The 21,521-nt window shown below is 43.5% G+C and overlaps 1 protein-coding gene across 4 annotated transcripts in view; it reads left to right on the plus strand.

Annotated features, from left to right (window-relative positions):
• Nucleotides 1-2,622: 2,622 nt before the first annotated feature.
• srpk2 (SRSF protein kinase 2) overlaps nucleotides 2,623-21,521 on the plus strand; it is a 60,026-nt gene continuing 41,127 nt past the window's right edge. For 2 of the 4 annotated variants that reach the window (XM_072386244.1, XM_072386243.1), the window contains exons 1-2: nucleotides 2,623-2,718; nucleotides 2,962-3,031. In XM_072386244.1, coding sequence (XP_072242345.1) covers nucleotides 2,703-2,718; nucleotides 2,962-3,031 — 86 coding nt within the window. In that variant the 5' untranslated portion in view covers nucleotides 2,623-2,702. Of the gene's footprint in view, nucleotides 2,719-2,961; nucleotides 3,032-19,456; nucleotides 20,201-21,521 lie in introns of those variants that run through there. The other 2 variants (XM_072386245.1, XM_072386247.1) reach the window with 2 other exon arrangements.

A 21,521-nucleotide genomic window follows, 5' to 3' on the forward strand; every position in this document is an offset into this window, starting at 1 on the left:
TTTCCGCAAGATGACTGACCATTTGTATTATGGTAAAATATCAATGGGTAATGATTTGAAAGTATAGCATGAAAACAATGCAACACTGCCAAGATATGTTCTAAATAGAAGAACAAAAAAAGGACATAGGTTGTGTTTACAGTACAGTATAGATATCAAAAGCCTGCTGAAATGGTGAAGACAATGTGGAGTAAAAATATCTTATAAACCAAATATATTCTGACAACAAGAGCAACACTAGATTAATGGTTCAATACAATATGACTCATCTTCAAAAAATAAATAATTTTATGCCAACATTGAAAATAATTCTAGCAAAAGTATTTCAGGTCATTTATCAGTGTTTACTTTTCTTGGATATTTATATTTTTCTTGGCAGTCAAACTAAGATGTCAAAAAGCTCTGACCATCACAAACATCTGAATTTGTACTTGTGTGTTTGACTCTATTCAAAGTAGTTTAACCTGACATCATTTAGCCTGGGTCAAAAGTTGCTTGCATCTGGAGAAGAGAGCCTGACCCACGTGTGAAGTGGATCAACAAAGTGTGAGAGTAAATGAGCTGAGGTACTCAATGAAAGACTGGAGAGGACACTCACCCAAAGGGGCGAGATGAACAAGTGGAGCAGAATCAGCAAAAGAGTCTGGAACTGCAGTATGCATCTCTGCTGAGAAGCAGTCGATCCTCTTCACTAGTTTGTCTTCAGGGTATGACTCTCTAACCTTTAACCTTTAGCCATGACATCTCTGATTGAGCGGCACAAGGCAACCCAATGGGGCACGGTGGACAGAGCAGATGATACTCTGTTGTCTACAGCTTTGGTTCCACCAGCAGCCACCATTCTGAGCTGCTGTGGGGGCAGGTTGAAGGAGGTGCTTGTAGAAGGCAACCAGAAGCCCAGCAGGACTTTTGGAACCACCTCCATCACCACTTCTTGTACACTGAGCAGTTTGGTGCTGGGGGCCTCCTGCTGCTGCTCAATCAGGCGCCTGGCACACCTTTCAGCCTTCTTTATGAACCTTGAATGTCAGTTGATGTGAGTTAAAGTCTTTCACAGTGACACAGATGTTTCAGTTACACAGAAACATCACAACACCTGTACTTTAACTGATTGGAGATGTCTGTCAAATACAACTCACTTAAACAGCAGTATTCTGGCTTCAAACTCAACATCCCTCATCTTCATTCTGGTGTTCACCTCCCACACCTGAAACAGGGACTAATAAGCAGACTGAAAACAGAATATGTGCATGAAAAAATCAAGTTTGATGTGGCAGATCCTTATGATTGTGGTCTTACAAGCTTCAGAAAGGGTCTGGTGTCAGACTGTTTTAATTATTCATTCAAAATCAAAGTCTGATGTTGTTCCTTGGTTAAAACTTAGATTTATAAAACCACGTTGAGTAAGTCCTATAAGACAATCCTCAATTTTGGGACTTGTCACAGTTTATGCTCTGTCACAGTTGATGTTTTGTTTTCAGGTTATGTTCTGGTCATGTTTTTCCCCTGCCACCTAGTTTCACTCACGTCACCTGCTTCATTGCTCACAGCTGCACCGCATTCACTGATCACTCCCACAGTATTTAGCCTCCTGGTTTCCTTTCACCCATTGCAGAATCCTCACCAACCCTTCATGTCGTTTTCACAGAAGATAAGTCTGGTTTCCTGCCTCATAGCGTTGTTAATTTAATCATAGTCATAGTATTTATTCCATAGCCTTGTTTTTTTCCCCCATAGTTTTGTTTTCACAGTCTTGTTAATTCACCGTTTAAATATTTTTTTAATCCGGCTCTGCAGCGCTTTTTGTTCTTGCTGCCTGTGTTGGAAATAAACCTTTTGTTGAACCTAAAGAACTGCATCTAGGTCCTACCTCACCACAGTTCCTGACAGGACTGAGGCAATAACATGTTAGTTGGAGCTCCTTAAATCAAAATCAAGTGGATTAAGTTCAGGGACCTTATCACGGTTTAAGTAAAAATGACAAATTACAATTGAACTTTTCAAATTACAGGTGACCAAAACGGGAATAGGGCCACCTGACTAAAGAAATCTTAGAGGTCAAAGCAGATGGCATTAAAAAAAACAACGAATAACCACAGAAAAACATGTTACTGGTGTGGGGATAAAACTTTTAATCTGCAATGATAAACCTAGATGTCGTTAGTCTTAATGCAGGTCCAAAAAAAACCAGCCCCATCTTCTTCCATTTTGCCTTTTTAATTACAGAGCATGGAGTCATGAAGTACAGTTTCAAGCATAACATACTTTTAATATCCTGCTGCCTGTTGTGCCAGAAGATTAATCTTTCATAACCGTCGGTATTTGGTATGGTTAGAATATGGGATATGTCCACAAACAATGAACTAAATCATCGATTAAGGCCCACCTCCCCACTCCCTCTTCTAAATAGATATGTCAAAAGCATGACATCTAACGTGAAAACTTCAAATTCAGTTGGCATGTTTTCTTTATATTTGAGCTTTTTACCCCCAGCCTGCCAGGAATAAATTCCTGTTACAAGCTGAACTTGTGTACTATGGCTCAAGTCCACGCCAGTCCGCAGGCTATTCCCGCTTCTAACGGCAGAGGGCGCTCGTGTCAGCCAAAGGCGGAGAGGACTGAGCGAGTGCGTGAGTGAAGGGGGAGAGGATCCGGCTTCTGCCGCCGTGCTGCCCGCTCCTGCTGAGGGAAGAGGAGGAAACATGAGCTCCAGGAAAGGTGCGTATCTCTCAGCCTCTGATTTGGCCTTGCTAATCTACCTCTGTTTTGTGTTTAACATGGAAGCTGGCGGAAGTCACGGATGCACACAGCATATCGGGAGATGCTAAACGAGGCTACATGACCCGTTCCAGCCAGATTTAAAGCCTGATGATGATCTGTGTGTGTTGTCTCTCCCCCGTCCCTCCTACACCCTTCGCCGGACTTCGTTCCTGCCGATGAATGAACGTAAACTCCGACCAGCAGTGATGGCCATCCAGGCTAGAAAGAGGAGGCCGAAGGGGAAGAAGGATAAAGCGGGTCACCATCGGAGGTAAGCGGCGCTTTAACGGTTGCTGTGCCGCGTAGTGAGTGCGATATGGAGGGCATGGTTGTGTTGTGCCGGGGCTTAGTTTGTTGTCCCTCTCTGTGTGACACTGGTGCGTTGGCGTTGTAGTCTGTGGGAGCATATGGTACAAGGAATGCATTTGCATCCAAACAGGCTCAGCTAGTGTACTGGAAGTTACCGCGGAACAGTCGAGGATTCGGTGTGGCTGCCTGGATGATGTGGTCCCTAACCTAATCTAACGGTCCCCACCTGACTCCCTAACGGGTGTGTCCGACAGCACAACAGCCTGCACTGTTCTCGGTACTGATGGCTTCTTGGTTGATTTTCAGGGCTGTGTGTGTGGGGGGGTTCAAAGGTCGGCTCGACGGATGCGACGGCTCATTTCCGTGGTCCATTTGCAGCAGTTATGGCAGCACCAGACGAGTGAAACACCTCCCTAAATCGCCTGTCCGACAATCTCTCACATGGCGTTATGTAACTTTTGTCCGGTCTGTGAGAGCATTGTTTCCTGGTTTGTGACTTATTTTGTGAGGCAGCCCTGGCAAAAGCCTTATGGCTGGTATTTCGGCGTGATGTGAGCGGTTTTAGATGGATGGCGTTTGTGAGGTGGCTCTATCAGTGCAGGCGAATGGGAGCGCAGAGTCGGGGGCTTTCTTCATGGCGCGATGCTATTGGAGCGACGTCACCGGCAGCCGTGGAAGGAATCGGTGCGGTGATGCCACCGGTGTGGCCACCCCAGGGTGCTGCTGGAAGTAGCTGGGACTGTTAAAAACACCTGAAAACGGCGTACCTTTTGCCTCGTGGAGCTCATGGCATCACACATGGATTAATAAGGGTTTGAACAAACCATATTATTATGTTTTTGCCCATTATTCCTTTTTTTCTTCTTGCCATAATAGATTCAACACAATCTAAAAATAAAATAATATAAAAACAGAAGATTGACTAAAACAAAGGAAAGTCTTATTAATGACTTAAATAGGGAATCGGTAGTAAAACTAAACTCCTCATTGTCTCGACCGGGTTATTTTTTACTATAGCAACGGTCCGGATGTTTGGACACTGAAGAATTTTATTTCTGTGGCTTTGAAAGTGAGATTTTTGACCATCCTTGCTCGATTTTAGGCAGTGTGAGAACTATACCGCAGCAATTGAACTGGAGGTTGTAATGCAACATAATTGGAAATATCTCAGAGGAGTTGTAACGCTGAGCATTAATCTTGCTTTTACAAGCAAGTTATCCATTCTGATGCCCCTTGGTATCAGAGATGCTGGCATTTAAAGTGCGTGTTAAATGGGAGGTTGGTCTTTCTCTGATTTCCATTGGAGTGTCATGTATTCTGGTTTGGAGAATAATAAACATCCTCTCCACAGCATCCTGGCAGGACAGAGGAGCAGCTGCAGTGAGAGGCTCATCTCACTGTGCTGCAGGACTGAGAGGTTCAGGAGGTCCTTTGTCCCCACAGCCATAAGGCTTTTTAATAGTGACTGCTGACATGTTCTTCTCAAATGTATTTATTCATTGATTATTATTATTGTTGTTGTTGTCTAGTATGCAATCATTGTAAATATTTAGTGTTGTTCTATTCTATTTCTATTCTATTCTATTCTATTCTATTCTATTCTATTCTATGTATGTTTAAAATGCAGAGCCGTCGTGCCTTTACTTGCATCATGCAGCATTGTAATGTGGGATGGTGTGTGTGTGAACAAGTTTATTGGCTTCATTTCCCGACATGTTGTAAGGTGACTGCAGAAGAGTCTGTAACAGTAATTCTTTAATGCTGTTTGATATTATGCGTTCTGTTTGTTCTGGTTGAGGCTGAAAGGTCTTGGATTCATGTGAACTGGGAAAGGCAAAGCCCACTGTGACGAATCCTGCATCATCTTGCATTTCAACAGCTGCATCTCCACATTCGCACTCTCCTCTTTGCTTCAGCGCAAGAAATGATTGATGACGAGACAGTGATCAGACAGAGCTGATGAAATACTCAGAGGATTCGATTTGGGAATTGACTGATTGTTGCCTCTTAGAACTGACGCAAAAACGGTTATGGCTCACTGGCTAAGGCACAAACAGAGCTGCTGGTCTGAATATGAATAAAGTAGATCTGTGGCATGTGATAATGAACGAAAGGAAAAGGGTCTGCCTTCAGTTCAGCATAATTTTTAGGAGAAGTTGCTCATTGTTAAACAGTAAGTGAGGCCCCAAGTCAGTTGTATACTGCACAAGTTAGCATTTTGCATGTATTATGCAGCTGAATCCCAGACAAACAGCAGCAGGTTTTTCCTTGTTCCACTGCCTCTTTATGTCATTGTTGAAGTCTTTTTTTGCATTTGGTGGCTAATACATAAATCAGATATTCATCCTTCCAACCGTTTTTCAAATCTGTTTAGAGATACTTATCCAGATGGCTCAGGTGTCCAATGGCATGAGAACAAGCAAACATCACCCCACTTGCACACAAGCCCTGCACTCTCACAGTCTTCTACCTTCACTATTAAGTTTTATTTTCCACTTTGATCCGAAGTTATTGGCTGGCCTCTGCCAAAGGGCCTCATGCGGCTGAGATGGATTCAGAAACCACAACAAGCTCTTGTACACACGCTATCGCACACATTCCCACGACAAAAAGAACGTTGTATCTCCAGCATTATGTACCCACGAGAATGGCTGAGTTTAGACTACAAGGTGTAGGTCAGTGCATTTTCACTTAACTTTGATGTCCTCTGATTTAACCCCTGTTTCAGCTGCTGCAGTTCATTCAGAAACACACACACGTACACAAAGACAGGAAGGGTTGCATGCACATAATAAGTTCCCAGCTTTATGAGATGTCCATCTGTCATGTCCGCACGCCTGGGCTGTTTGACATTTGACCCGACCTGACTCTGTCTGGCCTACACACTGACAAACACAAGGGAAGGAGGGTTTTCAATAAAGATCAGATGAGGACTTTACAGTGACCCTGGCTAGCTTGCGTGTGCATGTTTGTAGTTACTTGTGTTGCCCTGATATTAGCATAACCAGCTCTCTTAGTTAAGTTTGAAGGCCCTGTGCACATCCATTGTAAAGTTTTTTTTAATTCTATTCTAACTATTTGTAGAATTTAATTGCCTTACGTATGCACACTTATGTTGGATATTTTCGTGCAGATTTTTCCCTGTCTCAGACTAACACGCTGCACAGTAAAACCTTTTCTCTGCACTTTCCAGGGATTAATTGCTCCTGTTTATGAGGCAGAAGCTTGTTTTTGTTGGGGTTTTCAGTTTGAATCCCTCTTTGTTTGGCCTGTTATGCTCGCTAGCTCATGAGATTCTGTGCTCCGGGAGCAGAGAGCGCTTGTTGTTGAGTTGCTGCTCTGTTTAAGGCCTTCCTCAGTTCCGACTGGGATTTCTCAACACCCAAATAAATGACTCTGATAACAATTGGAATAGAATAAAGTGATTTAAAAAAGATAAATGGAATAAGGTGAATAAGATTACCTGTAATTGTGATTACATGTGACGTACCTTTTCATTGTGCCAAGGTGCTTCATGAAGCTATTGTTGTTGATAAACTGGTGATGGTGGACAGCAAAAATAAAAATCTAGAGGCATGAACTGGCATTTGGCTTTTAAAACAACTTTTTTTTTTAGTTTTGTAAAGCAATTGTGATTAGTCGATGCAGTCCATTTGCTGATCGGTGCAAGTGATAATACAAAAATAGCACGTTTTATCTCGGTACCACATGCTCAGTGTTGCTTTGACATGCGAGATAATCAGCCCAAGCTGTGAGTCAATCAGCAGCTCAAGTACATCTACATAAACGGCTGATCAGGGAAACCAGTGTTTGTTTGTTCTTTTTTCTTTTTTCTTTTTCTGAAGCGTAGAAACTACAGATTGATTAGGCTGACTCTTAAGATTATCATCAGCTGTAGAAATTCAGCGTGACGCTAAGCGGCACAAAAAGAGCTGCTGAAAAAACGTCAGTAGGTTTTTAATCCACCAAATGCTATTTCAGTGTGTTTCCTCGGTGTGTGAAATGTGTGCGCTTTTAACAGGCGGAGGAGTTTGCGATGACTTGAGAGGGCAGCGGAGACACCTCCGGGGCTGTATCCGCCACACCCAGACGCATCTGCACCACATTTACACGTCGGTTGCAGAAAAAGTCTAGAATCAAAACTTAAAATAGCCCTAAAACAAACGCGATGCTCTGCATCCCCATGATGAGCCATGTTGGGTAATGTTACTTTTAAAAGTAACTGATTAGATCAAAGGATTGCAGCCATTAAAAAGTACTTAGTTACTTTCCGTGAAAATACTTTCCAGTAAATACACCTTTGCAGTGTCTTGTACGCTTTTGTTATAAAGCCTGACTAAATTTCCCTTTGAACGCTCTGGCTGCTCTGCCTCCTCACACTGCTTTATTCTATGGTTTGTAATCTGAAACCATCATAAACGTAATCATCATAGCCCTTTTTTTTTTATTCCCACAAATTCAAAAATAATGTGGGAACTTCCTCTATCTATGACATTCCTCGTGCTTAGTGGGCTTCACTTGCTGCTTGATCTGCCCTTCTCTGCCTCTCGCTGGCTGGCAGTCATTGACAGACGCCTGAATATCTGACTGACCCATGGGCACACAATTCAAGGTGGACTAAGATTTGTCAGGGGCACTTTACCTGAATATTAGGGCTGCATGACATTAGGAAAACATGTCATGTGATCTCATTTATGTGCACCGCAGTCAGGATATGACTTGCGGTATATAAACAAATAATTCAATGCATGCCATAATAACTAGGGCTGCATTCCTATCTGCACCTGTGGATGATTGTCATTTCCAGGAACATGCACAAAAGCAGCACTTCCTCTAAATGGAAGGCAGCCCTCCTTAATGCACTTGTGCTTGCCCTATATTTCAAGACTAAATGTCCTTGCTGTATTGATATTACACAGGTTGGAACTGCAACAACAGTGAAGCCCTACCGAGGAGGTGCGCTTGCATATGGTTTATAAATGTGATCATTTGTTTCTGGTGTTTAAAGGCTTTTCCCGGCTTTTATCGCTTCCGTTCAATGTGTCGACCGCACATCATATACCAGGCTGGGCTAATACGAGCAGAGCTGTGGTTCAGCATTATTCGTTAGATTTATTCACCGATATGACATATTATTCCCTCTATTTGTGCGTGCGTGACATCTTTCGGTGGAGACGCTTTTGTTTTGCTTGATGTCCAAAATAACTCTCATACCGAGTTCATTTCACTTATTCACAGTTAATGCTTTGCTTTTGTTGTTCTCGGGAGTTCAGGTTGTCGCCTGAATGCTGCAACCCGATCTCACTCGTTTTATTTCTTTTAGCTGATCAGGTTCTGCTGCTGATCAGTGTCAGAGAGAGTCAGCGTGTCTGTGTGGGTGTGATGAAAACAGATACTTGAACCGATGCAGCAGCTCAGGGGTTAAAAGCTGCCGGTATTGATTATTGACTATTAATTTAACCCGCATAGAGCCGAGCAGAACAAAGACATGGGAGTGGTGTAGTACTCCACAGCAAGATGCAGAACTAATGCTACAGTAATGCAATTCTTGCACCAGTCTGGGACTTCTTTCTTCATACATTATTACAACACAGGGCTGTGTCTACTTGGCTGATTGGATGATTGATACTTAGAATATTGAGTTTTTTTTCCCCTGAACTTACTGATTTATAGTTTCATCTGGATTAAAAACACGAGATCACGATGTATGTCCAACACACTATGTGCTCCAGTCTCAATTGCTTTTTTTCTTAATTTTTTTTATTTTTTAACCCTGATTTGCAAAATCCAGTATTTTTTTTTCACTTGAAATAACTTGAAATAACTAAAATGTGCACGTTGTTGTTGATAGTCTGATATTAAAACAAAGTCACATTTGTCCCCGCTTTATTTTTCTCATAGCAAACTAAAGATGGAGCTTTGTGGGAAGAAGTAACACAAACAAAGTGATATGACATGTTGGGTGCATGTTTAAATGCTTGTCGACTCTAATCATATACATCCTGTATTACTGTAAATGTTTAACACCGTGAACCAAGTGTAACTATTTTGATATTGCAGTAGGTGTGTTTTTGGTGCAATCTTGAATCCTTTGAGGTGTGTTGAGGTGTTCTCTTAAATGTTTTGTGTAGTGACTGATCACAGCTTAATTTGAGTGCATTCTCACTCATTTCTCTCTTTATTGAGTTTTGACTTTCACTTAGAATTAATGGATCACGGGACCCTTTGTTGTGCCCGTTGCCATAGAAACACTTACTGGATGACTCTAGTGGACCAGCTGTAATAATTCATTTCAGAGCTTGTCCTTTCCACCATGATTACAGGCACAGCGACGACGCAGTGGTTTGGAGGAAAGGCTGATTAGAGCTGGCACCAGCATAATGACAGCAAAACAAAGTATTCTGCACTATGGCTTCTTGTTTTCTCTTTTTCTTATGTTGGTTACCCATCAGTCCCAGTTTGTCCTCTGGGGTGAGCTGATCCCACTCTCCAGCTGTTGCTTTAAGACTGTTAATGTTTTAGCTTTTCATATCAGAGGATGAAAGATTTCAGGGCTGGAGCTCAGTCTGAATTGCCTCTTTCACTGAATGGACCTGGATTAGCATACCAGGACATATTGGGCTTGTAAGTGTGAATGGCACATAAAGCGGCACTAGTATAATGGTGTTTATTAGTCATAACTTTTCCAGACAGCACGAGTGAGTCTAAATGCTAATATTCTTCTCGGGATATATATCTGTCAGCTTTCAGTGCCAGGACATGAGCTGACTCCAACCTCACTGTAAACCGCAGAGATTCTTGTTGGACACTTTTGGTTTTGCCCATTTCCAAAAGAATGAAGCATCGCTAGCAACAATAAGTGGAACCTCTTAATTAATTAGCACGCCGTATCGGCACTCATTCCACCTGCCCTGCTCTCCACATCGCCTTGTTATCTGACTGCGTTAGTCCAACTTTGATCCCCCCCTTCCTTCCCAGCCTCCTCTTTACCCGACTAGTTGAATGCGTAGTCTGTGTCGTGCTTGTGCAGTCTGTTCCAGAGCATCTGTCACTGCAAAACACAAGTATGTAGACATCAGCAGAGGCTTTGCATTGTCTCTGGTGATCCTCTCCCAGGCTTTAACTGCGGCTATCTTCCAATTTTAGCTTGTTAAGAGTCCTCTTTTACTTTAGCTGGGTCTTCAGCATATGAAATGAAGGTCAGCCAGGCTCTTATTGCTGCTCTGGCTATACAGCCTGCTGACTGGTTAAATGCTGTCCGATGCGTTTGAATGCATTTGGTTGAATATGGCCACATGAAATGCTCCCTGCAAACCCCCTCCCCCTTTATCTTGATGCTTCTGTCTGCACTGAAATAATCAGTAAATGTCAGTTCCCTGTGCAGCTGTACATGCCCAAGCCTTCACAGAACCACCACCATGTTTGACAGATAAGTTGGTCCACAATTCCCTCTTCCCACCGTTTTTTTAAAAGAGATTTATTGAATCGACGATCATTTGTTTAATTACAGCTCATCTCCATATTTAACACACAGCATCGGAGTGATGTTGATTTTCTCACCTAATGGTCGATAAAACAAATGAAATATCTCTCAAAATGTTGAGGATATAGCCTTAAGACAGACTTTAGACGTATTAAGGATGTTTGTTTTCATTCGTGTCAGATAGGCTTGCGACACAAGGTCTTTATTGATGTGCAGGTGGTAAATATAAGATCTGCGCTGGCTCCCTTGTTGATGAATTTAATCGACTCTCAGGGAAAGGCAGGAGACCAGCTGTCTCTGAATCCTACTGCCGTTTTTTCTCTTTTTTTTTTATAAATAGGTGACCAGATGTCTTGGGCGTGTTCACGGTTGGTTGGTTTAAGACTGGTGTGCAATGTATCATTGGCATGTGAGAAAGAGCTCGGCGGTTTGATCTTCGGCAAGCAGATTTGTAAGAGTCAGCCGATAATGCTCCCCTCATCAATACTGCAGCCTGCCTGAATGGTGCTGATGGCGGGCGCTGAGAGCTGAGCATGTGAGCTGCATGTAGAAAGAAGGGGAGACGGAAAAAAGAAAAAGAGGAGGGGGGGGTGGGTGAGAAGCATGCTGAAAGCTAGAGAGGTGGAGCAAAAGACAATAAAGAGTGAACAAGAGGGAGGGTGGGGGGACTGAGGGGGCGAAAAGAAGAGTTTGCTCAGTGTTAGCATGTGTCTGGATAACCAATAGCAACAGGAAAGCTCGGGATAGAGAGAGTGAGTAAGGAAAGTGCACACAGGGAATTAGAGGATGCCACAGTGCAGCTGCAGGCAGGAAACGAGGGTTAGTGAAACTGCTGTGCTGGACACATGGGGGGAGAGCACATAAGTTGCTGAATGCAGAAGTGGGATAAAAAGCTAGTTGGCCAGTTAACGCACAAACGTGTCCTTTACATACCCCTAAATGCTCATGTTTGCTTTATGCCATGCCGCTTATCTGGAGTCATAGTCAAAGCCTTTGAAATGTGTTGTTACAAGTCAAACCTGAAGGAACAACAGGCTCAGCACGTTTCCGGAACCAAAGACGGTCCCATTTTGCTTGCTGAGTTCACCGTCTTGGCCACGGTTGAGCCTCCGCCGACACCTGCTGTCTGTCATCTTGCAGTTGTGACGTGAATCTGATGTGACGTCATCCCCGTAGCCACTGACAGCCGGGCTGAATGACTCACCATCCAGTCTGTTGAACCACCCAACATGCATTGAAATATCTAGAAACCTGGCAGACATAAGGCTGAAACACATGCTTGAGCATTTTTAATTTTTAATTTTTTTTTTAAACCTGCATGAAAAATGTGGGCTTCTTTGGCACAGCGCCAAAAAGCTGGAAATGGAACATTGCCACATATCTGTGGGGATGTATAACTAAACAGCAAACAGTTGTCTGTAAAAAAAATACGTTGGTTAAGTCATTTCTGTGAATTTTCCTGTGTCTTTGCTGATATCCTACTATCTTCTTACAGATATCTCTTATATGAACAGAGCGGAAATGAATGAGCGCTGACTCATAGTGTCAGAGAGATTGGTTATGCTCCTCTTAGATCACTCATTGTTACAGACTGAATTGTAAGATGATATTAGCCATTTCCTCTGTACGTCTGAGTGGGAATGATTCTCCCCTGGTGGCCACAGTGCCAGTATTATTGCTGTCTGACAGACTAATTGAATACACTGTAGAAGTAGGCCACTTCAATTGTCTTTGAATTTCAAGAGCAGAAATGACGCTCGCTATTTAAATTCACCTTTCCAGCAGCTTTTTTTTTAGTGACGTGTGCTGTATACGCTGCCTCTTCTTCTTCCCTTATAGCTGTGACAGCAGGGCAGCACTTGTCAGGCCCGTCAGGACTATAATTGCTTGTTGTTATGCAAACTGTAGCACATCTTGTCGCACGGAGTTTTCTGTTAGATTTGGTTCCCCTTTACAAATGAGGTGTTTGTCTAATGGGGAGGAGTTCTGAACTTGTTAGGGATTTTCCCGCTGCTTTCCCAGCACGCTGGCCTGCAAAGCACAAGATCAGAGCAAATCTACAAAGTCGATCAGACCAAGTGACGAGTCCGAGTTAGAGTGAAATGAAAGGAGGGATCTGTGTATATGTGATCAAAATAGGACTTGTTCGTTGACGAATAAGAAGCAAGGATTTGTTCCTGCCTTGCACGCCAGTTCTTTAGTTGCAGGCCAGTGGGTCATCGTGGGCAGAGGAAGGAGAGACATTAATAGGACATGTAATTCTGTGAAGGCAGGATCTCATCACAGTTGGGGAGGATGGAGACACACAGAGCCGCCCTACACTGCCACCTTCTGGCAAACCACGAAGAAAGAATTTATTGTGTTAAATCATTTATGCTTTTTTTTTTTTTTTTTTTCCAATCACAAAGAGGTTCTCTTTCTGAAACAGACCCAATACCAGGTTTACAAGACAGAACCTGGTAGTGGTGCTGGCAGCCTATCCTAAAGCATAAAGTGCTGCCTTACAGAGCAAGGAGCTGCATTTTGAGGTGGGGTGTTGGCACTGAAAGTGTTTTGTTGCTTACTTAAAATGAAAAAGCTTGCATGCTTCACTCAATTATCTGAGCTATATATTGTAGCAACTAGCTGCATTTAAGAGAAAAGTAGCATTGTGTCTGATTTTAACACGTCGAATGGACTATGTTTTTCACTTTTTATCTTACTGGGATATTTCTAAGGGTGTAGGAATTGCAGATGCATTGTTTTTCCTCTCTCTTATGCATTCACAGGAGGCTTTTAAATATGTAGTATACAGTCTACAGACCTACAGGAAGCACATGGCTGCCGTATCATGGAACTCGAACGAGTGCAAAAACATTTTTCTTCTCGCTTTGGTTTTGATTTGGCTGATTGAGAAAAAGGATGAGATTTAAGTCAAACCGTACAAATACTGTGGCATTAATGATATTTTGTCAGATGAATGGGATATCCTCACCAGACATGGCCCTTTGACATCACTCTCTCTTATCTTTTATGTACATTCTCGTCTGCGTTTTCTTTGTCTGGTTACGCCCTGCGCACCACTTCATCACGTCACACGCTCTGGATCACTTTATAAAGAAATCATTCTAGATCCTCAGTGTTTGACTGGTAGTTTTTGTACGTAATCCATGGAAAAATGGAAACGCAGTTTGAGCTAAAAGAAAGTGCAGAAAGCTTTCTGCAGTAATGAGATACCAAGATGCTTCTCACGTCAGCGGTGTGGTTCAGTGGTTCACATAGCAGCGCATTTCAAAGTCTTTTCCCATTGGCCCACCAGTAATTACAGATAATCTGATGATGAATGCAGATTCTGCTTTGAGACAGAATCGGTGCTCAGTTTGCTTGGGCCGACCGTTGATGCACATGCAATTTTTTGTTTGACTCAGTATCTGTTCAGCACACTAACCCATATCTTTTAAGAGTATATATTCTATGGGTTTCCTTCGCAGTCTCTGTATCTGCTCCTTTCCACCGAGGCTTCTGCTGCGACCGTGAACACTGAGTAACTGGCTACAACGAGCAGTCTGGCATCATCATTTAACCCCGTCTCCAAAAACCTCAGATTTATTAGCACACTAGTGTACAACTTCTCTCTAGCCGCGTTATAAATTCACCGTGGACAAGGTTGAATATTAAACACTGACTGGAAGAGTATATCATGATGCGATCTTCAACTTTATGTCCCTTTCCTCAGACAAGTAGACATCTTGAGTTTACCCTCCTCTACATCTGTGATGGCGGCTTAAACTGTCCATTCAGTGGGCCCTTCTTCTTTTTTTTCTTCTTCTGAATAGCAAGCAAAAATTCACGTTTGTTTTTCATAAAGCAGTGTTGTGCCAGAACAGCTGTGTGCAGCGTTTTCCACAAAAGATGGGACTTTCTCTCCAGCAGAGCTCCATGCAGATTGTTGCTGCACAGCTGCTCCTTTGTAAAGTTCTGATAGCTTTTCTAATGGTGCTTATCTCGGTAACACCGATTCCACGTGCAGCGCTTGCTGTAACTTAGGATTACACCTCTTTTCAGGTTCTGTTTTGCCAGTGGAACTTGCTTCTGTCGCGTGCCGTCTTGCCTCGGACATTAGTTATTTGCTTTTGTAAGGCATTCTTTTCCCGTCTTCATTTGTGCTTTGGCCTCCTTTTTGACGTTGCTTCTGCCTGCCTGTGTAACTTGAAGGCTGAAGTCTCACTGCCAGTCCCAGACAAACATTAAACCACCAGTCTCTGGCTATTTCGGAGACATTACAGCAGTACTTCTGCTAAATGAATTATCACATTCACCGTGTTGACATAATGCTCGCTGGCGACCACAGGCCAGCCGCCTCTGGCTGCTGCAGGCTTGTTATCGCAGTGGTGACGTGAGCTGGAAACACAGGGTGCTCATTGTTATATACCGTTCTCTGAGTGTGGCCAAGACTATTTTTTTCTATTTATTCTGCTCCTAGGCTTTCTAACAGTGTAGGGGAAAAACATCTTCTGTTTGTCCTGATTGGACCTCCCAAAGCGCTGCTGTTTACTTCTCCCCCATGCCCTGGATTCCATTATGGATGCCTTGTGTCTGCAGACGTGAGAGGTGTTTTTGTGCATGTTTCAGTCTCAATGGTGCAATGTTTAATTCTGTCCAGCAGAGGGCAGCACCATTCTACCATTCAGTCTTCTTTCCTGTTTATCTCATTATGTGACTGAGTACTTTTTTACCTTAGTGAACTTTATAACTCTTGAAAAAAATCCCTAACTATCATTTTCTTTTTCTATTTTGCTTGTGTTAGAGCAGACAATTGTCCAAGTTCACAAAATATAAAGACAATTTGAGCAAATCAAGTGTAAAAGTATAAAATATTACTAGGTGCCAAACTCTAGGTATTACATTTCAAACAATGTATTTGTTCCAATGATTGAATGTGATTTTGCATCCGAGTAACTTTGAAAGTGCGTTTTGCGGGTTAATTCAGTAAAAACACACATCAAAGCAACTGACTTTTCCTCCCTCATGCTTAGTAAAGTGCTGATGACAGTTTCTCTTCCAGCAAAGGGGTCTTGATCACTCTAAACATAAAGAATTACCTCAGACTTTGCCCATGCAGCTAACCGACTGCCACTTTTGGTTGAAGTTCAGAAAGAAACATGAAGTCTTTTAATTGATTTACCAAATGTTTTTTTTTGTACATGTGACATATGCCACAATGAGCACACATGCTGTGCCCTGATAACACCAACGCATTATAGTTAAGTGTTTGCATTGTAGCTGTCCTCTCTGCCATAAGTGAGGTGAAAGGGCAATAGAAAATATGAGGCCAGCCATTTTGTGGGAAGACTTGGGGTGAAGTGTTACCCGACCCCCACGTTTGATCCATTTAAACATGTCAGCCTGGTGAAGCAGCATGGATCAGAGTGCAGGAAGAGAGGGCGCGGTTCACTCATTCATCAATTAAACACACACTACTTAGTTAATGAGCTCACACACACACGGAGAACTAGATAGAGCTGTTACTGGGTCATAATCTCGCTGTTTTTACAATGAGCTTTGGGTTAATTGCACATCTTCCCTTTTCTAATGCACACACTGACACACAAGCCCGCACTTACTCTGACCCGCAACTTGCACCTATTCAAATTTATTGCTCCTCGGTGAATTCCTCGGGGTAATGAAGCCCAGAAAGTGCAAGACGCTTACCTTTGTGTGTTTTGGTGAACCACAAGCACTCGATTCCGGTCGCTGACGTTGCTGTGGCCTGCGTTTGTGCAGACCGTGGTGGGAGAAAGTAAACTTATTTGTAATAGGATAAGAGTCGAAAAATATCCAAGTCTTAAGTGACGGAAGACAATTCACTGGGATTCACGTCTATAAATCTCGCAGCTGTGTACGTAGATGATCCGATAACAACTTCACTTTATATGCATAACTTCTAAGTGAAATGAACCCCTTCCCTTTGGTAATTTAGTCACCCTATGTGCTCACAATTTACAGGTCAAGCCACCTTGGGTGCATGTGATATTCCACGTTTCCACTTGGGGGCAGTGTTCTCTCTGTGGACTCAAACAACAAGGTTGCTCGACACAAAGAGCACAGTCATTGTTGGAGTAGCAGCGTCTCACTTATCTGTATTAGTGCAGACGCTTACATTTGCGCCACGCAGCACATATGCAGCGTGCGTTGTGTGTGGGTTTGCCTACTCGTTCGTGCGGGTATGCTTTGCTGCCACATCTGTCTGTCTCTGCGTGCGTTTGTTTGAGTGAACTGTGTGTTCAGGAGACATTTGCTGCAGAACAGTGTGTGTGTGTGTCTTTGTGTCGGCGGGTGCTTGTCTGCATAAACCCCTTTTTCTCTCCGCAGCATCCACCAGGCAGTAAGGAGAAGTAGGCCGCTTAAAGATAGCTCTCGGCAGCCTCAATACCAACTCCCAAAATATATCTGCTCATGAGAGTCATCATCACCCACCCTCCCTCCTTCCCTCCCTCCTTCCCTCCCTCCCCTCTTTCTCATTCTTGCTTCGCTCCATCTTCTCTTAAAAATAGAAAGAGAATCAACATTTGAATTTCTGAATTGATAATGATTGGAGGACATTTCCTTAAGTCTGTGTGTGTGTGTGTGTGTGTGTGTGAGCTTCTATTGCGTTAAAAAGATTGATTCTATTTTTGGGATGCTCGGGGCTTACATGGTTATCTCCATGAAAAGATGACCTCAAGATTGCTAATCTGAATTATTCAAAGTTAGGGGGACTAACCAACGAGTGCGGTCACCCATGACTTCTCCTGCAGCTTGACCCACTGGGGAAATGTTTGCATGATGCAAAATGTTCCGCCGTTTCTAATTATCAGTGCTAACATGGATTGGAGATATCTGCCAGTGATGTGGACAAATCTGCTAAGAATGACCTCCATTTTCCACGTTTTCATCTTCAAATGTCCAGGATTGTCCAAATCCCAAGAAAGTCAGTTTACGAAGATCTAACACGTGCAGAAAAATGATTCAGGCCAAATGATTCTATTTATTTGTACGAACTACTTCAGCAGAGTTTTTACCATTTTATTCTTTGAGTTTGTGTCACTAAGGCTTTCTTCTCAATTCGTTCTCCTCACGCAGTCCACCAGCAGTATGCAGGTCAAATCAGTCGGTTCAGTTTATGTCTCACTGATAAATTGTTGATCTGACCAGTCCCCCCCCCCCCCTCCCCCTGCAGTTTGCTCGGCGTTAGGCCCTGACCCCTTCCCCCACCTGTCGTAACTCTCCCACAAAAAAACTGTGCTTGGAAAATGAATGGATAAAAAGTTGAGTGTACCCTCTCATATCAGCTCAATATTCTAACTGCTGCCTGCATGTGCCGACACCAAGAGCGTACTCCCCTCCCATTGGCCCACATCCACAGAGAATGAGGACAATAGTTTGGCTCTGAGACATGTGTGCCTAATGTCGTCCTTTTATGTGGGAAAGTGGAACTGTATGGAGATAGGAGTGAAAGAAGATCACTGTGTTCCTGTTTTCTTTCGTCTCTTTCTCCTGTTTGTCTGCTCGCTCTCAGTTATAGCTGCAGTGACTCTGCCTGCTATTCAGCGTTTATCAGGCATACCCGTTACGAGTGGCCAACAGTAAAATCTGCGGTTGTTATCTCTTTTCTTTTAGGATTGGATGAAGATGGTCATCTAATGGTTTTTAGTTGAATAGGACTTAATAACTCAGTTACTGAGGTTCATGTAAAAGAAGTGCAGTGAGTGCTTTATATGAAAGCTTACTTGATAATAGACAAGATTATTCTGCAGATGAAAATATGCCTCTAAAGAAGCTGCGGCGGCATCGACTGTGACCAGTTCTGAGTAAAGGGGCTTGTTTTCGTCCATTCAAAAGTTGTAGCTCAAAGATGCATCAGGCTGGATTGAATTGGTGACTCAACCGACCAACGAAGCAACAAACTGCTGTCCAGAGGAAAATGGAGCTGTAAAAGGGCCAGTGAATGGATAACAGCGTCTTTGGGTTTAGCCACAGAACTGGATACCAAACAGGACAAAGTTATGTTGTCAAACTGATACAGAATCCATGAAATCCACAACATCCTGAGAGATGTTTTTTAGTTTTAAGTGTTGCCTTCAATGCCTAAAAAAGCACTGAGATATTTCAAAGTTGGCTTCCTATTTATATTTGAAAAAAAACAGTGAAATCTCAATGTCTTTGATCTTCTTGTGGCTTTCATACGCCCTCTTTTGTATTTGAACCTGTTTTTGTTCGCAATCTCTTACATTTCCTGGCAGCTAATTCAATTTTTTTTTTTTTAAATTACCATCTGATTACACGGTAAACATTTGGACCGCACGTCCTGCTACTGTACAACCCCTGGATTACAAGTCAGTCACATTCGGTTCGGGATGCCTCCTCAACCCCCGCTTTGCATTTACACTCACGGGTTTCCATACATATGCTCGTGCACACATACCTCTGCACACCCACACAACAATATCGAGGTCAGATTGCGAGATAGACACAGACCCCCTCCATCTCTGCACACCCTCTGGCTACCTCTCTGTGAGCTGTTCACTCATGTAGAAGCGGACCCATCTGCCCTGAGAGACGATGAGAAAATAGACACAGGGATGCAGGCAGAGACAACACATGTATGTGCACACGCATACAAGAATGCAAAAAAGGCAGAGGTGGGAATTAGGCTCTGAGAAAATTAGAGAGGATGCCAGATAGAGAGGAGAAGAGGGAGGGAGAGCAAGGGAGATCTGTGCGGCGTTGCCCTGAGATACAGGATGTCGTAATAAGGCAATTGGGAGAGAAAGAGAGAGAGTGAGAATGGAAGGGACGAATTCAGAGCGGAAAGGGGGGGAGGAGCGGGTTGCCTCAAGGAGAAATGCGTCGATTTTTCTTGTGGCGTGACAAGCCGACACCCCTCTGCCTGCTCAGAGAGTGGAAGGCTCCAGCTCGCTCTGGGCTCTGTTGTTGTGCAGAGCTGCAGAAGGCCTGACAGAGCCAGCTAGACAGAGAAAAGGAAGGGTGAGACACAGACAGAGGCAGACACACACTGTTGGATTGAGAGCTGGGTCCTCATTTCATTTCCCAATTCAACCTGCGACACCAGAGAGGAAGGACACAAAGGGAAGAGGGCAAAAAGACAGAGCATCAGTGAAAGCAAGGGAAGTCGGGGAGAGGCAAGGTGAAGGAGGAGAAGGGAGGAAGGAAAGGGAGGGAGGAAGGAGGCTCAAGCACGAGGAGGGGCGCCTGACTGACATTGCTGCTCTCGCTATCAGCTCACACACGCGCACACACGCGTCTGCATAGGCAGACGCACACCCAGACGGACTGTGCTCTGCACAGCTGCTGCTCTTTTATTATCCTTCGTGGAGCCTTGCCCTCCATCCTTTCTTCTCCTCCGAGCAAGAGGACAAGAGAGAAGAGGAAGAGAGAGAGAGAGAGAGAGAGAAGGACGAGGAGGAAGAGGAGGAGGAGGCAGTAACCCTCTCCTCTCCTTTACTCAGACACACAGCAAAGATAGGGACAGAACAGTAAAAAAAACAACAAAAAAAAACGAGCAGCTTTCTGTTCTATTTTGCCGTCTCCTTTGGTCTCTCGGCCAGAGAGCGGCTAACAGGCACTGCTCATGTCCGTGAACTCGGAGAAATCCTCGTCCCCTGAAAGGTAACACCTAATCTTCCTTTACCCCTCTCTCCTTATGCTCATCATGCCGTCCAGATACATCTGTGTGCATGGCTGTTTTCCTTTTTTTTTTTTTTCTTAACATTTCTCACCAGAGCTCTTTCCTGCCACCACCACTCTCAGCACCTCCATGTTTTGCTGCCTTTCTCTTTCTCTTTTCGTTTGTGTGTGTGTGCACCCTAAGCTGGTTTCGTCTTTTGTCTGGGTCACAGCGGAGAGACCGTAGCGAGGGGAAAATGCAGCGGGTTCATTGTTTGGCATGTTGCCGTTACATTTCAGAGCATGTACAGTACCTGCTCATCATCTCACAGTAGAATCCCCGTCCACAAACCCCCTTCTTCCTCTGATGCTGTACACCCCCTATGATAATGATGAATATGATACATGTGAATATGTACACTAGAAGTCATGCACACATGCTGTCGGTGGTGCTGGAGCACAGAGCTTACACAGCAAGAGTGTCAACACACGTCAACATCCAACAGCAGCAGCAGTGCATCTCAGCAGCAATGCAAGATAACAGCTCACCACATGACGCACCTCAGTGCATAACATCACTGAACAATGCCACGCAACTTCCTGACAACACATGCGCGTTTGAACACATTTTGTCCAATTTTACATAAAGTATACGCATGTCATTAAAGACTCAATACTGGTGTAAAGTAGCATGGTCATAAGGCCTGTTATCAGTCACAAAACACACTGTGGCCTGTTGAATATGAGCACATTATGTAAGCCAAAAAAAAGCACAAATAGTAACTTTATTCAAATTGCCGTGGCAGGATGTTAATACACAACAAGCACGTGCATCGAGGCCAGAGATGGTAGGGCAGACATTACTCATCCTTGTTAGTAATTTAAGATTACGCCACTCTTTTATCATATCGACTCATTTATGCCACATTCCATCCTGTCACGCAGACCTGCAGGATCAAATGGATGCACTACTTTATTTATTTCCTTCAGCTGAGCTGCTTGGATGATCCTGATTTAGAAGGTCTGCATTCGTTGTTCTGGAACAGAGGAGAAAATCAAATAAATGTTGGAGAATAAAAGCTAAACGTCGGTAGTTTTCTATGCCGGCGAGTCTCGAAGCGAAGCCATGAAAATTCGTGATGTGTGTGCAAAGCTCTTAGATGAATGCACGAGAACCCATATTCATTCAGATCTAATCGGACAAAGCCCACATTCCAATTTCAGCATGCAGAAAAGAGCGGAAAGAGCTTGATTTGACGGGTGCTGGAGGGTGAGGAGCTGGCAGACTGAATGACTCAGGTAGCCACTGATGCAGTGCCAAGTA

Source organism: Leuresthes tenuis, unplaced genomic scaffold (genome assembly GCF_036924035.1).
Source record: "Leuresthes tenuis unplaced genomic scaffold, fLeuTen1.0.hap1 SCAF_5, whole genome shotgun sequence".
In the NCBI taxonomy this organism is placed as follows: Eukaryota; Metazoa; Chordata; class Actinopteri; order Atheriniformes; family Atherinopsidae; genus Leuresthes; species Leuresthes tenuis.